The sequence below is a fragment of the Nuphar pumila genome, chromosome 11 (assembly GCF_984573655.1).
Source record: "Nuphar pumila chromosome 11, dmNupPumi1.hap1.1, whole genome shotgun sequence".
In the NCBI taxonomy this organism is placed as follows: domain Eukaryota; kingdom Viridiplantae; phylum Streptophyta; class Magnoliopsida; order Nymphaeales; family Nymphaeaceae; genus Nuphar; species Nuphar pumila.
Genome location: NC_143259.1, coordinates 16596797 through 16612985, shown reverse-complemented (window position 1 = coordinate 16612985; position 16189 = coordinate 16596797). Strand labels below are relative to the sequence as shown.

General features: G+C 38.5%; 1 protein-coding gene across 1 annotated transcript in view; it reads right to left on the bottom strand.

The window, feature by feature from the left end:
* LOC149822104 (signal transducer, putative (DUF3550/UPF0682)) overlaps nucleotides 1-15792 on the bottom strand; it is a 50699-nt gene extending 34907 nt beyond the window's left edge. The window contains exons 1-6 of the mRNA XM_089981643.1: nucleotides 14876-15792; nucleotides 7589-7792; nucleotides 7205-7447; nucleotides 771-831; nucleotides 462-677; nucleotides 96-187 (exon numbers count right to left, since the gene is read on the bottom strand). Of these exons, the coding sequence (XP_089837769.1) occupies nucleotides 96-187; nucleotides 462-677; nucleotides 771-831; nucleotides 7205-7447; nucleotides 7589-7792; nucleotides 14876-15364 (1305 nt within the window). The 5' untranslated portion in view covers nucleotides 15365-15792. The remainder of the gene's footprint in view (nucleotides 1-95; nucleotides 188-461; nucleotides 678-770; nucleotides 832-7204; nucleotides 7448-7588; nucleotides 7793-14875) is intronic.
* Nucleotides 15793-16189: the final 397 nt, after the last annotated feature.

The window sequence follows — 16189 nt, the reverse complement described above, 5'->3', positions numbered from 1 at the left end:
TGTGCACGCATGTGCATGTGAAATCAATTGCCTATCTCATGCCACAGGTTGTTCAAATATTTCAGTCAGACGGAATAAAGAGTTAACAAACCTGCCTTAAATGAATGGCTGCAGTTGCTGTCAATAATCAGAAAAAGGGGCCTCCTTGTGAAAGGAATCAAATCACAAGGGTAAAGGCTGCTTGCACCTGAAATAGAACAAAGAGCACTGAACAATTAAAAGAAACTAACATCCTAGGGGCTGAAACTTCCACCATCTCTAAACATTTAATAGGCAACCATACCTAGCCAACTTAAAAATAGCAACAAATTACTGATAGGCACTTGGTAAAGATGATAGTGATACTGCTTATTCAGATTATGGTTTCAAAGGAACTGAAACAAACTAAGAAACACTAAACTGCAGAAGTTTACACAGGTTTTAGCACTAATAAACATAGGATGCCAGTGGAATCCTTGCACCTTCATGAGAGCCCAGCCACAAGCAGCCCCCACAACTGAGAGGACGATCCACCATAGCTGTAGATGCAGTTGGGCTGCCATTTGGAGAAATGATAGGAGAAGAAGTGGTCTCATCATACATCAGGTCATGTGCTCGTAGATCCCCTAAACTCTGTCCAGTAGCATCCAATGCAGTACCAGATACAGACAACTGAGAAGCAGTTCGTTTGCCCTTTCCTGCAGCCATTTGATACACATAAGTCCCCTGGAAGCGCACTTTGACTGTGTAAGAAACACCACCAAACAGTAAATTAAAAAAATTATATATACCAGATAGATATATGAGCAAAATCCCATCAAAAGACAGCTCTTCACATAGAGTGGCTAGCACCTGCATGCAACCAAATGCATAAAACTAGAGCAACTCAAGGCACAAATCTATAAGCTTGCAATAATACTGACAAAACCATCAGGGTTCATCAGATCCAGATTAACTACAAGAAAGTGATACAAAACAATTGTTATGCCTTCGATGAAAATTCGCATCTCCCCATTTACACTAGAAAATTGAAAGATCAGAGACCATTTAGATAGTACGCCATTTACATGATGACCCCATCTATAAGCTTTTCTTGTTTTCCTTTTTCTTCTTTCTTTCAACTGTTCCTCCTTTTCCAGAGAATAATCCAGGCTATCCCTATGCTTTCAATTTGACCAAACTAAAGGCAATTCCAAGTTCCAGTTATCTAACCAAACCCATTTATGCAGCACGCTACCCAAATGAATTTGGGAAATCAAAATGCATATACATAAAGCACATTAAAGACAATCAGGCACTTTGAAAATTAACCTTCAAACACTTTCAATGAAAGGACAACTGCTAGAGCAATCCTATCCAAACTATTGTGCACTTGAATGAATTAAAAATCATACTTCTACACATGGTTTAAAAATCCAGTGAATTGACCTGGTAACCTGTCCAACCCAGTTGGTTGAGTCAGCTCGATTAGTCTACCTTTTTCTTCTTGACTTGTTTTTATGAACTAAGAAGACAAGATTTCTGTTTGTTCTACCTATGGAAGAACTTGTTCTCATGTTATCTGTTAGCTAAGATATGTAATTCATTCTTTGCTTTAATTACAATTATTTAGTACTTTATATTTGCCATATTGTTCACAATTTAAGATCTTCATTACTCTATTAATGTCACATGTTAAAAACCGAGTTTCCATTTCATATAGCTGATTAGATAGCTTGCACAAGATAGTTAGTTGACTATGTATGCTAAATACACTAGTTTAGTAACTAAAAAATGTCATGAATTTGTGTTCAATACTAATGTATTTGAATACTTAAGACACTCGCTAAAACACTAAATGTTTCATTAATTGTTAACTATATTATTTATGACGAATAAATATTTCTGCCATTATGTATGAATTTGGTATATGTACATATATACATAGAAGTATTTTCGTACACTATTATTCATCGAAAGAAATAAAAGTCAACAATACCCAGCTGTCACAGAATTGATATGATTTAAGTCCTCATCCAAGACAATGAGAAGTCAGCAAAGATTCATGAGTCACTAGATTCTCAAACTGTGACATGAAGTTTAGGGAGGGAAACAATCAACTTTGTGAAATTCAATGTGGAACTCACAAATGATGCTTCTCTATTCATAAATGTATGTTTGAACGACATGCACTATATAAGATAATTTGCAAAGCCAAGATTTGGGGAAAAAAAAGAGTAAAAAGGAGATGTTCTCCATATTCTTTTTCTTGATAAAGGAAAAGGGAGAATATAAGACCAGCCAAAAAAGGCAAAGCACTGCCAATTAGGGATGTCAATTGGTCGGATATCTATGTCACACGGACTCGGCTAGGGAGGCGCCGCACCTGAGTCGACACGCCCCAACACGGGTGCAGCTTAGGACACGGCCCGGACTCGGTCAACGACGAGTCAGACTCGGTCAACGAATCGAGGCCGAGTCCGTCCTCGTTTATCTTACGGATTCTGGGTCGGAGTCCGATTCGGATTTGGTGAAACAGATTTTACGTCCGGCTCTAAATCTGAACCTGAATCAGATTAAACAGAATCTGATTCCTTGGATTTGGTATGACCTAAATCCAAACTGAATTGGACCAGTTTACTTCCCTACTGCCACTGCTTGAATTCTTTAGACATAACAAAGCAAGATAAAATCTAACACCCATGTCAGATAGCATGTTGCAGCAGGAGATATGATGTCAAACTTGCTTCCCCATATAATAATGTGTGGCTCCTTCAACATTTTAACTAATTAATAAAAGATAAATAACAAACAAATCCATTCTGTTAAGATATCTCTTAGACAAGTAAAAATCATATTGCCATCCTGATACTAAGATAGATGACATATTTTCATATTCCCTGCCTTCTAGTAAGTAGAAAGTTAAAAAGAAATCTTCATTTTCTTTTCACAATAATATATTGAATAAAAGCAAATACAAATCAAGAAAAAAAATGTTAATGGGTTTATGGTTTGTATTATAACTTGTAGCATGTCCTATCTTCCTCTAATAGCAACACAAGGTTAAAGATCATGTCACATTTTCGATTTTATTAAGAAAAAAGAGTTTTTGAGCATACTCAACAATATCAGTCTCACAAATGCAACAATTTAAATATAAGTAGCATCTCTTGAAAATTTTGGTGATCCTTATAAATAACAATAAAAACAAAAAAACAACATAACCTAATTCTCAAAAATATTGTGATAATAATACAATAATATGCCAACATCAGTGTGTATATTCATTTAACAGGTTCCAATTTATAGCAATATTTTGGATTTGTTATTGTTCCTAAACTTAGAAACAAAATCAATTCAAAATATCGTGATAATTCATCACTATGTTCTACAATGTTCGGCTGGAATATTGAAGCAACAAGATTGTGTTACAACAACAACAACAACTACGCCTTCATCCCAAAACAATTGGGGTCGGCGATATGAACCAAAAAAGAAAATCATTTTGGGTCTTCCACATGAATCCTTCTCCTCCAATCATTTCTATCCAATGCCATGTCCTCAGTGAGGTTCAAAGCATTCATATCCTTTCCTATCACCTCCATCCATGTCATCCTAGGCCTACCCCGACCTCTTTTAACTAATATATTTTCCCATTTCTCCATCCTTCTAACTGGAGCATCATTAGGCCTTCGCCGAATATGTCCAAACCACCGTAAACGATTCTCTCTCATCTTATTTTCAATGGGTGCAACGCCTACCTTCTTACGTATCTCCTCGTTCTGAATCTTATCTTTTATTGTATTTTCACACATCCATCTCAGCATACGCATCTCAGCTACACTCATTTTTTGAATATAATGTCTCTTGGCAGCCCAACATTCTGTACCATATAGTAAAGTGGGCCTAATAGTCGTCCTATAAAACTTTCCCTTCAACCGCAATGGCATTCTACGATCGCACAACACTCCAGTTGCACTTTTTCATTTCATCCACCCAACCTTTATCCTATGATTTACATCTCCATCAATTTCTCCATACTTTTAAATGATAGATCCCAAATATTTGAAACAATCATCCACCGGTATTTCTTGCTCACCAAGCTTCACTACACTCTCATCACTACTTCGTTGCTTACTAAACTGACATTCCATGTATTCTGTCTTACTCTTACTCAACTTAAAACCTCTTGCTTCCAATGTCTGTCTCCATAAGTCTAACTTAGCATTAACCCCAGCTCTAGACTCATCAATCAAAACAATATCATCAGCAAACAACATACACCACGGCACATTTTCTTGAATTGATCTCGTAAGCTCATCCATCACTATAGCAAATAGGAAAGGGCTTAAAGCAGATCCTTGATGTAACCCAACTGTTATAGGAAAATTGGTTGTTACCCCTCCACAAGTGCGGACATTGGTTACTACTCCTTCATACATATCTTTAATTATACTAATGTACTTAAGAGAAACACCTTTCTTCATCATTGTCCACCAGAGAACGACCCTAGGTACTCTATTGTATGCATTCTGCAAATCAATAAAAACCATATGCAAATCTTTGTTCCTCTCTTTATTTCTCTCAATAAGTTGTCTAAGAAGATGTATAGCTTCCATAGTTGATCTTCCAGGCATAAAACCAAATTGATTTTCCGATATCATGACAACCTTCCTCAACCTAGACTCAATCACCCTCTCCCAAAGTTTCATAGTATGACTCATGAGTTTTATACCACGATAGTTTGTGCAATCTTATATATCACCTTTATTCTTATATAGAGGCACCAAAGTACTCTTCCTCCACTCATTAGGCATCTTATTTGTCCGCCAAATCTTGTTAAAAAGATTTGTCAACCATTCTAAACCTTTCTCTCCCAAGCATTTCCAAGCCTCGATAGGTATACCATCTGGGCCAACTGTCCTTCTTGATTTCATTTTCTTCAAAGCCTCTGCAATTTCTTTCTTTTGAATCTTGCGCATGAAGTCACGATTCATCTTATGAAAAGGAATGGACAAGTCTCCAAGATCCTGAGCATGCCTTTCATTAAATAGCCTATCAAAATAATCTTTTCATCTCTCCTTAATCTCCTCATCTTTGACTAAAACCCTTTGCGTTTCATCTTTGATACATCTAACCATACTCAGATCCCTCGATTTCCTATCTCTCATCTTTGCAAGCCTATAAATATCCTTCTCGCCCTCTTTGGTATCCAACTTATCATAAACCTCCTTATATACCTTATACCTCGCGTTCCGAACTACTTTTTTAGCTTCCTTCTTTGCTATCACATACTTCTCCAAATTCTCATTATCACGACTCTTACTTAGATTTCTATAACACTCTCTTTTAACCTTAATAGCTAATTTGACATCCTCGTTCCACCACGATGTATCCTTACCTAGCGGTGCACCGCCTTTAGACTCACCTAATACCTCCTTAGCCACCTTTCTCATGCCACCCGCTATCTTATTCCAAATTGATTCTGAATTCTCCTCGAGACACCAATCAACTTCCTTAACTACCTGCTCTACAAACATTCCTTGTTTAGCTTCTTTCAGTGCCCACCACTTAATTCTAGGATCTATCATATGTCTATCCCTTTTGCGGCATTGTCTAATTCTAAGATCTAAAATTAAGACTCTATGTTGTGTAGTTACACTTTCTTCAGGTATAACCTTACAATCGATGCAACAACCCCTATCTCTCTTTCTAAGTAGGAAAAAATCTATCTGGCTCGTATTAACCCCACTTTTAAATGTTACTAAGTGAGACTCCCTCTTCCTAAACCAAGTGTTTGCTAAGATCATATCATAGGACAAACCAAAATCTAAAATCCTTTCTCCACTTTTGTTTCTTTCTCCTATACCATAACCTCCATGGATACTCTCAAATCCATCCCTACTAATGCATACATGCCCATTAAGGTCACCGTCGATGAAAAGCCTTTCTCCATAAGATATCCCTTGTACTACTTCATCTAAATCTTCCCAAAATTAACGCTTAATGGAATCATCTAAACCTACTTGAGGTGCATAAACACTAATAATATTAATAATATCCGTACCTAATACTAATTTAATAAGTAAAATCCTATCACCCTTCCTACGGACCTCAACTACATTATCTATAAACTCACGATTCATAACAATCCCTACTCCATTCCTATTCCTATTTATTCTTGTATACCAAATCTTATATCCCCAAGGTTCTATCACTTTTGCTTTCTCACCTACCCATTTGGTCTCTTGTAGATATAAAATATCAATCTTTCTCCTACACGTAACATCTACTAACTCTACCAACTTACCAGTTAAAGACCCTATGTTCCAAGTGGCTAACCTAATTTTATGGTCTTGGACTAACTTCTTTACCCCCACCCGTCCAACAAAGTGAGGGAACCCTTGCCTATTTGACACCATACCCGGGCACCCGTCCAGCAACAAGATTGTGTTAAGTCAAATATAAATTGGCATACCTGTTTTTAAAGCAAGCAACAGCTCCAGGAATATCATAGCCCCTATGGCATCATAGACAGGTATTTATAAAAGGCAGGTTCACATTAATGAGATAAGATGCTGCATTATCTAATGGTTCACCCAGCAAAGTCAAATCATTGATATACTTAATTCATGTTCTAAGCATTAGTCACCAATATCGTTCTCAGCAATTTCTCATGAAGGTTTTTCTCGGGAGTTTTTTCAAAAAGTCATTTTTTTCAGGAGAATATTGGGAAAATATCAGAAGTTCTAATATTTGAAAAAATACATAAAGAATAATAAAAATTAAGAAATAATAGGTTTTATAGTATTTTTATTGCAAAATATAAAGAAACAATCAGAAAAGTTTTTTAAATGTAAAAAGAAACAAATACTTAAAATATATAAAAATGATGTTTTTTAATCTCAGGAAAAATTGTGATATTTTATGTTATGGCGATATTTTGGCAATATTGCGAAAAAACATCTAGAAAATATCGGATGACCTTGAAGGACTAATAATATCGCGATATTTTAAAAAGATCAATGATTATGGTTCTAAGTAATATGACAAACCAAAGGAGATTTCATGTTTAATTATTCACACTTCTAACAGATCAGAACAGTACTGCATGCTGACAACCAAGATTTCTCTCAAAATCAACATCTTAATGCATTAAAGAATGCAATACAGCAGGCAAACATGAAATATTTACAATCGAAAATATTCACAGAACCAAAGGCTCAAATGCAAGAGCATCTCTCACCGCAAGAAAATGTGTAGCAGATGGATGATACAAAATGGTCTTTTGAGGGTTTGGTGGCAATGAAGGATCCGTAATATCTTCCAGATGCATAGTACGAGTGCTGGCAGTCGCTCCAGCTAGACCTTCTTCCTTACCATTCTTACTCACTTCAGAATCCCTCGCACGGTAAAAAGAACCACTAGGTTCCCATTCTAAACATTGAAGCATTCTAAAAGTATCAAGAGTAAGTTCTGTGAACTTAACCTGGAGAAAGGACCAACAGGGCAGAATATGAAATTATTGTAGCAAAGAAGAATAAGTCAAATAATCAAGGAAAAACATGAATGGGTACAATCCTGCATCAAAACATATGTTCACTGTTACAGGCACAAACTGCTTTCTAACCTCATTGTGATGATAACTGCTCAAGATTGCATCTCTTAAATGCAAGGCTCTCTTCTCCTCAAAAGAAACATGTGGAACAGATTCAAGATGGGCATCAAGGACCAAACTGTATCGCAAAGGTCTGATATTCATGAAATCTGAATCAACTCTAAGGAACCTAACCATCTCATGCACAACATGCTTCCATTCTTTAAAATCAGTTTCCTGGACAAGGACAAGAAGCAAAGTTTCTTCAAGTGAAAGAACAATAATTCAAAAAAAAATGAATGGAAAAAACCCTGTACAAGTCTCGGACAAAATCAACTAAATTTCTAAACAACACAACTGTTTCACTTTCCATCCGAAACATTCATCTCACAGGACCAGCCTTTATTTAATATGAAAACCACTTGACAGCCATTCATGTACAATACAAGCACAGTTTATAAAATGTACACGAACAACTCATTATAAAGAGCCAACTTGACTCAAACAGTCATAGAAGAGTGAGGATTTCCTATGCAGAAAAGTATAGTCAAAATCATGGAAACCTATAGTTTTGAGAGTGAATCCCACCCCAAAACACACCAAGTTATCCATCCACAGCTCATGGAGATTAGTAAGAAGCGTATGATAGGAAGGAAGAACAAGTGAGAAGTAACTAAATAGTAGCAAGGCCTAGAAGATGCAGATATATAGCAATCTAAGAGAATGAGATGGCTCAATCAATGTACTCTGAAACGAAACCAAAATGTCGATGCAATAACTGTATTCTTCTGAATAAACCTTGCTGGCAAGATAAACAACATTCTTTTTATCAAAATCAAGCACCAATGGAAAAGGCAGCAATTCTGCTACTTTTCTGTCCCTAGTTCTGGCATGAGGCAGGACACAAAGGGACGGAAACAAATTAGGGGGAAAAACTGAGAAGGTAGAGCTGTAATAATTGAAAAAGGTGCAAAAGATCCGACCCGATCCATGTAAAGACCATGTAACCCTTTTTGCATTTATCGGGTCTGGATACACCAGACCCGGACCCATACAGTAATGTAAACTTAAATACACAAGTTTAGGTCACGATTTTACTTTACTGAAATCGTGACAGCCGCAATCGATCTCTCTCTCTCCCTCTCCCTCTCCCTCTCCCTCTCTCTCTTCTCTTTCTCAACACAGGTGCAGAGGAAAACTTTCATGGTATCAGAGCGTAGATCCATCTAGGGGTTGAAGAGGATTCCAAAGGTGCAACGGATCAAAGGTTTGAGGATTCGTTCATCTCCCATCTTCTTTTCTCCTTCAGATTTCTTCTTTCTCTACCTCCATTCCCAATCTCCATCTCTCGTTTCTCCCTTTTATGTTTTTTTTTCAGTCTTTTCTTTTCTTTTTTAGTGGATTCACGTCTCACGTGAATCCCTAAGCTGTTCACGAAGAGTTCACGTGAATCCTGGTTCACGATAACCCTGTACATCAAAGAAAGGGAAAAGCTCGTTTCACGTGAATGCCATGTTCCACGTGAAACACTAAGATCAAATTATAACCCATTCAAATTTTTTTTCTACGTATCCCTTCTTCTACTGGGCTGGATATCCAGGTCTGATCGTGCATTTCGGGCAGACCTGCAACATCAAATATGGGATTCTAAACCTTTTTTATGTCCAGCCTGTTGTGTGACATCCTCTTTTTTATTAGACTCTCATTCCTTTTGCTCTCTTTTGTCCTTTCTCGTATCATATTTCTTTTGACTGTTACGAGTGGGATCCACATTGAAAATACAGTCTGAATTTTTTTTTTCTCATTGCTTCCACATTGAAAATACAGTATGAAATTTTTTTTCCATTGCTTAGATATCCGACCTTACAGAAGGTAGAAGAGAAAACTCAGTCCTTCTTCTGACAGCCTCTGGTCGCCAATCTTTGAGTTTCTCAATCGTAAAAAAAAAAAAGGAAGACGATCAGCAAACCTCTCTGGCTGCAGACTGAGCACTCTGTGGATACTCTAGTAACAAAAAAAAAGGTTCCTTTTTCTTGTTAAAACTCTTTTCTTCATGGATCTTCATTCCTCTTCATCCAATCTTTCTTCAAGTTTTCTCACTCAACTCGTTTCTGAAAAGTTAACTACCTCAAACTTCTTGATTTGGAAGAGACAAATCATTCCTTTTATAAGGAGTCAAGGTCTCTTAGGTCACCTTGATGGAACCACTCCCGCTCCACTCGAATTTGTTACGAGAGAGGAAAAAGACGACAAAGGAGTAAGTTCAATTGTGTATGTCAAGAATGTAGAGTACCTCAACTGGGAAAGGAAAGATCAGTCGGTGGTTGCATATATCACTTCCACCTTGTCCCAAGAGGTCCGAGCTCTGCAACTTTGGGAAAAATTGGTTCAAACATATTCACAAGTTTCGCAGGCACGAATGGTTTTTCTCAAGAGGGGATTTCAAATGCTGAGAAAAGATTCCATGACCATCATGGAATATCTGAACAAGATGAAGACTATCACAAACCAAGACTATCACAAACCAACTTGCAGTTATAGGATGCGCGGTGAGTAACAGTGATATGGTACAACAGACTCTGAGTGGATTGGGATCCGACTACAATATGATCGTCACTTCACTATTGTGTCTCCCTGCCCTTCCTACCTTTGATGAGTTGCGAGCAAAATTGATTCAATATGAGATGACTCTGAAAGGGTTCTCTGACGAATCTCACATTCACACAAATTCTCAGGAAGTTTTTGCCACAGGAGTGACTTATGGTAGAGGACGAGGACGAGGAGGACAAGGGCGAAGTGGACACGGAGGGCGTGGTCTGCTTCCCACTCCAAATACGTTAGCTCATACGCAGGGATCAAGATCCATTCCTACTTGCTTCCTTTGTAACAAAAAGGGGCATATCAAGGCGAATTGTTGGCATAATCCAGAGAATAAAGGAAAGGGTCCACAGACAGAAAACAAAAGGAAGTTCTCAAATAGTGGAGAGATTAAAAATTTGCTGATATCTGCCTTGTCAGAGTTGAAATTGAAGCAGAGTGATGAAGGCACTTGGTTTGTCGACTCAGGGGCAGCGACTCATGTGACAGGTGATGCAGGTAAGATTTCTAATCTCATTCTTTATTTTGAAAAAAGTAAGATTGTCACTGGAGATGGATCCCACCATCCTGTTTCTCATGTTGGAAAAACGGTCATTCCCATGTCATATTCCACTCTTACTCTTTCTGACGTTCTTCATGCTCCTGACATTAAGAAAAATATTGTCTATGTTTCCAAACTTATTGATGATAATAATGCTTCAGTTGAATTCACTCCCTTCTCTGTGCAGGTCAAGGACCTACGCACGAGGGAAACATTCGTTGAAGGAAAGAGACGAGGCAATATGTATGTCTTTGAAGAAGCTCCTTGTCATGTTGTTCGCCCTGTCCACCTGAATTCAAAGCCCTCATTAGAGTCGTGTTCATCCTCTTCTGCTAATGTTTTTAGTATTTCTGAATGTAATAAGTCATTCTTATGGCATAGTCGGTTAGCACATTGTGGGAGTCATTTTATTGAGAAACTTGTATCTAATAATCTCATTCCAAAAGAAAGTCTCAATAGGGATGAGAACAGTCACAAATGTCCCAGTTGTCTTTCCTGCAAGAGTCGTGTATTGCCTTTTCATTCCATTAATAAGAGAGCTTCAAAACCTTTTAAGATAATCTGTTCTGATGTATGGGGACCCGCCCCAATTACCTCTGGATCTGGAAGCAAATACTATCTAATATTTGTTGACAACTATTCTCGATACACTTGGATATATTTCATAAAAAATAAGTCGGAAGTCTTTTCTTTGTTTCAAAATTTTCTTTCCCTTGTCAAAAATCAATTTTCTGAGTCCATTCAATTTTTCCAATGTGATGGAGGTGGAGAATTCTCATCACGTGATTTTATTTCTTTTCTTCAAAATAACGAAATAGGAAGAAGGGTGTCATGTCCTCACACCCCTCAACAAAATGGAATTGTTGAACGAAAACACAGCTATATCGTTGAAAGTGCCATGAGTATGCTTCATGACAGCAATCTTCCCATCAACCTATGGACAGAAGCTTTTCATTCTGTTGTGCATGTGATAAATAGACTGCCTATGGTTGTTCTGGAAAATAAGTCTCCTTATCATTGTCTTTTTTGAACTCATCCTAGTTATTATGATCTGCGTGTTTTTTGATGTGTCTGCTATGTGCATATCGATCAGTCCCTGAGAAACAAGTTTCAAGACAAGGCCCAAAAGTGCATATTTGTGGGATATGCAGATGACTACAAAGGATATATGTGTTATGATCCCACCAACAAACGCATCAGAACCTCAAGAAATGTTGTCTTTGATGAACAAAATTTTGATCACGGAGCTGATACAACGAATATGCCAACTGAAATTTACTATCCTTGGCTGAGCTCAGAACTTTTTGTTGGCTCCAATGAAACATGTTCCTCAAATTGTGTGCAACAAGAAGAAGAGGTGTTTGAGAACACTGGGACGTCAGGGTCACAGAATGCAGAGAAAGTACCGAGCAGATACAAAGGCATTGTCTATTCTAGACAAAGACCGACAACATCAAGCCATTCAGATCATGTCTCAGTCGCCAATCCTGCTCCTCATACTCTTGCAGCCAGAAAATCAAACTGCATACGACATCCTATTGACAGGTGGGTTAGTTATAACAACTTCTCCTTGGATCTTCAACTGTTTTTAACTGTCATCAATAAGGAAGAAGAGCCCATCATGTATTATCAGGCAGCCGCTTCTATGAAATGGGTAGAAGCCATGAATGATGAAATGCAAGCCTTGCATGAATGTGGAAGATGGGAAGTTGTTCCAAGACCACCTGACAAAAATGTTGTCGGATGCAAATGGGTCTACAAAATCAAGTACAAGCCAGATAGAACCATTGAACGATATAAGGCAAGGTTTGTAGCAAAAGGATTCACTCAAGAAGCAGGGCAAGACTATGATGAGACTTTTAGTCCAGTTGTAAGAATGGAAACAATTCGAATTATCATTTCCCTGGCTGTTGAACATGGATGGAAGTTGAGTCAGCTTGATGTAAAAAATGCATTCTTACATGGGAATTTGAAGAAGGAAGTATAAATGGAACAACCCCTTGGATATCAAAAATAAAATTGTAAAACCCATGTATGCAAGCTAAAAAGAGTCATCTACGGCCTGAAGCAAGCATCTCGCTCTTGGTTTGATAGCTTCTCGCTAGAGATTCAGAAACATGGATTTTCACGTTCCATGCTGGACCACTCATTATTTATTTTTAAAAGCCCGCCTGTGACCACTCTATTATTAATTTATGTCGATGATATTATCATCACAGGAAACTCTGCGGACCACATCCAAGAAATAAAAGACTTATTAGGTCAAAGGTTCAAAATGAAAGATCTTAGAGTTATACGTTATTTCCTTGGTGTAGAAGTTGATAACCAGGCTCATGGCTTGACACTCACTCAACACAAGTACACCGTAGATGTTCTCAGCAAGGCAGGCATGAAAGACTGCAAACCTCTGGGAACTCCGAGTGTACTTCATCAAAAACTTAGCGCTCATGATGGAGATCTATGTGATGACCCCGCCAGGTATCGCAGCATAATAGGAATGTTACAATACCTCACATTCACTAGACTTGATATTGTTTATTCAGTCAATCAAGTGTCTCAATTTATGCATGTGCCTCGTACTGGACATATGGAAGCAGTCAAGAGGATCCTTAGATATCTGAAATGGACTATTGGGGATGGATTGATATATTTACCACAGTCATATGGCCAAGACGAACACGAAATTACTGTATATTGTGATGCAGACTGGGCAGGAGATCCTGACGAACGAAGATCTATATCAGGATATTGTGCCTTCATTTGAAGAAATTTAGTCTCTTGGAGCAGTAGAAAACAAAAAGCCATCGCTAGATCAAGCACTGAGGCTGAATATAGATCCATGGTTGCTGCCACTGCCGAAGTCACATGGATCAGGCATCTTCTAACTGAAGTAGGAGAAAAGATCTCTCACACTACCTTGCTCTGTGACAATCAAAGTGCTATCAACATGTCATTCAATCCAGTACATCACAGTCGTGCCAAGCACATTGAGATCGACCAACACTTTGTGAGACAGAAGGTTGAAGAAAAAGAGATTGAGCCTGAGTTTGTCAGCACTGAAAGACAGGTTGCAGACATATTTACCAAAGGGTTAACCAAGGACCGCTTTTGGATGCTTAAAAGCAAGTTGTTCATGGTCCAAAACCATGATCAACTTGAGGAGGGGTGTAAAAGGTGCAAAGGATCTGACCCGATCCATGTAACCGATCCATGTAAAGACCATGTAACCCTTTTTGCATTTATCGGGTCTGGGTCTGGATACACCAGACCCGGACCCATACTGTAATGTAAACTTAAATACACAAGTTTAGGTCACGATTTTACTTTACTGAAATAGTGACAGCCGCAATTGATCTCTCTCTCTTCTCTTTCTCAACACAGGTGCGAGGAAAACTTTCAATAATCACATGGAAGAAAATCTGATGACAACATTATGCAAAAAACAACTAATTCTCAAGCAGTCCGCAAATGTACCAAAATAAGGTAGAGCTAACTATTAGGAAACTAAATCAAAATTATATACTTCCAGTCTCATAAAATATATATGAACAAGTTGGCAACATAGAAAATGTGAAACCTTAGGCTCAATATGAGGACGCCAATTTTCTTCTTCTTGAAAGAATGCTTGATAAGATTCAAAACATGGTCTTGTCAACTATCTGAAGCCGCAACATCAATGTTCAAATCATAGCAATCATATTGCATCTTCCAAACCATCAACAAAAAGATAGATGAAGGATGAAGGGAAATGTCATTTCCATTAAGTCCATTCATGTGCAAATGCATGCTTTATGAACCATATTTCTGTAAATATCAACCTCAACAGAGATGAACTTATAGCACTTGTTTTCAATATAAAACTTGGACACAATAAGCATAAAGCAAGAATCAAGATGCATGGAATAAACAAGTGACACAAAACGAACTGAAACAGTGTCTCCCATCATTAGTCCTATTCTTGCATGAAATTAAAAGCTTCCATGTCAAATTGGTAAATCCTATTCTTGTGAATTTTTTGTCCACTGAATCTTGTGCCAAGAAAAAGCTCATTTCGCAAATTTCAGGTCAATCATCAATCTACTTCATTCAAACGAAACTTTCTTAATACACCATCTGAACTAACAGCCGATAAAGATCTTTAAAAGGAGAAATACTAGAAAACAAAGGAGTGAAAGAATGACCTGAAACATCCTCCGAGATTCCTCAAGTAGCATCTTGAATTGATTCATGAGCTGCTGAACCTTCTCCCGCCAATTCGACACCAGGCACACGACCAAGAACCGCCCAAGGCAACGCAGCTGCTTGTTCACGAGCCCCAGATTCTGCGGGCTCTCCTTGAAATACTCTCTATCGAAGATCGCTTCGTAGAAGATATACGACTCGGTCAGATAACTCAATTCGCTCGTCCTCATATACTGGCTGTAGTAGAGCTGCGCGATCCGATACGCGATCTCTCCGATCTCCCACCGCTTGAGCCCCGCCTCCACCAGCTTCTGCCGATTCTCCTGCTGGAACTTCCACAACTGAGTGTAGACCTTGAACACCTTGTGGAAATACGAATCGTACCTGTTCTTGCCATAAGAAGGCAACTCCCTAACCCTAACGAACTTCTTATCCGCCTTATCCACCAGAGACCAGTAAACCTCGCTTACCGGAATATTACTCGCCATCGAAAACACCCAAAATCCCCTCGAATCCTCCGAAAACGCTCCTCGAACTCTGGCTGAAATATCACGACTCAGTCGCCCGAGCGATCGCCCACCAATTCCGTCCTCAAGACGCAGAATCCCTAAATAGAGGACCTCTCTTGAGCATAAACAAGTAGATTTTCACCGACCGCTCCATCAGAACCCTAAATCTCTCGTTTCTCCGTCATTTCACCAAGAAGTCTCGTCGGCTTTCCGGCAGAGATCCTCCGATTACCGATCCGCTACGCAAAACCCTGCAATCGGACGGCCGAAGCAATGCGATCAGGGATCGAGAGGCCGGAGAACGCAACAGCCAGGGGAGGAACGCCCGGGTTTTCACTTTTTCACCCCGGCCTCTGCAGATTCCGGCAATGGTTTATATAGGGGTTTTGTTTTCGCGGGTGAAATCCGGGGATGGACTTGAAACCCGCGGTTAAATATAGGGCTCTGAACGGGTCGGACCTGCACCGCTTCAGATCGGGTCTAGATGTAAATCCGTTTATTCTGGTGATTATTCCGGATCCTGTCCAAGTAAGACCGGACCTAATACAAACAGAACCAAACCACAGTTTGAATGTAGATAACGTAAAACAGGCCATATAAAATTCTCGGAAGCTCGTTTGATGATACGCCCGCTTTTATATATATATTTATATTAGCCACCCTCGTGAGTAAATAACCCTCTAGTGAAAATTTATAATATTTTTATTTTTTCAGTTTTTTTTTTTTGCACATCTCACCCTCTATACGTGATCTACATATTAAGTTTAGTAGAGACTAACGTTTGATTCATGTTTTTCTAACAGC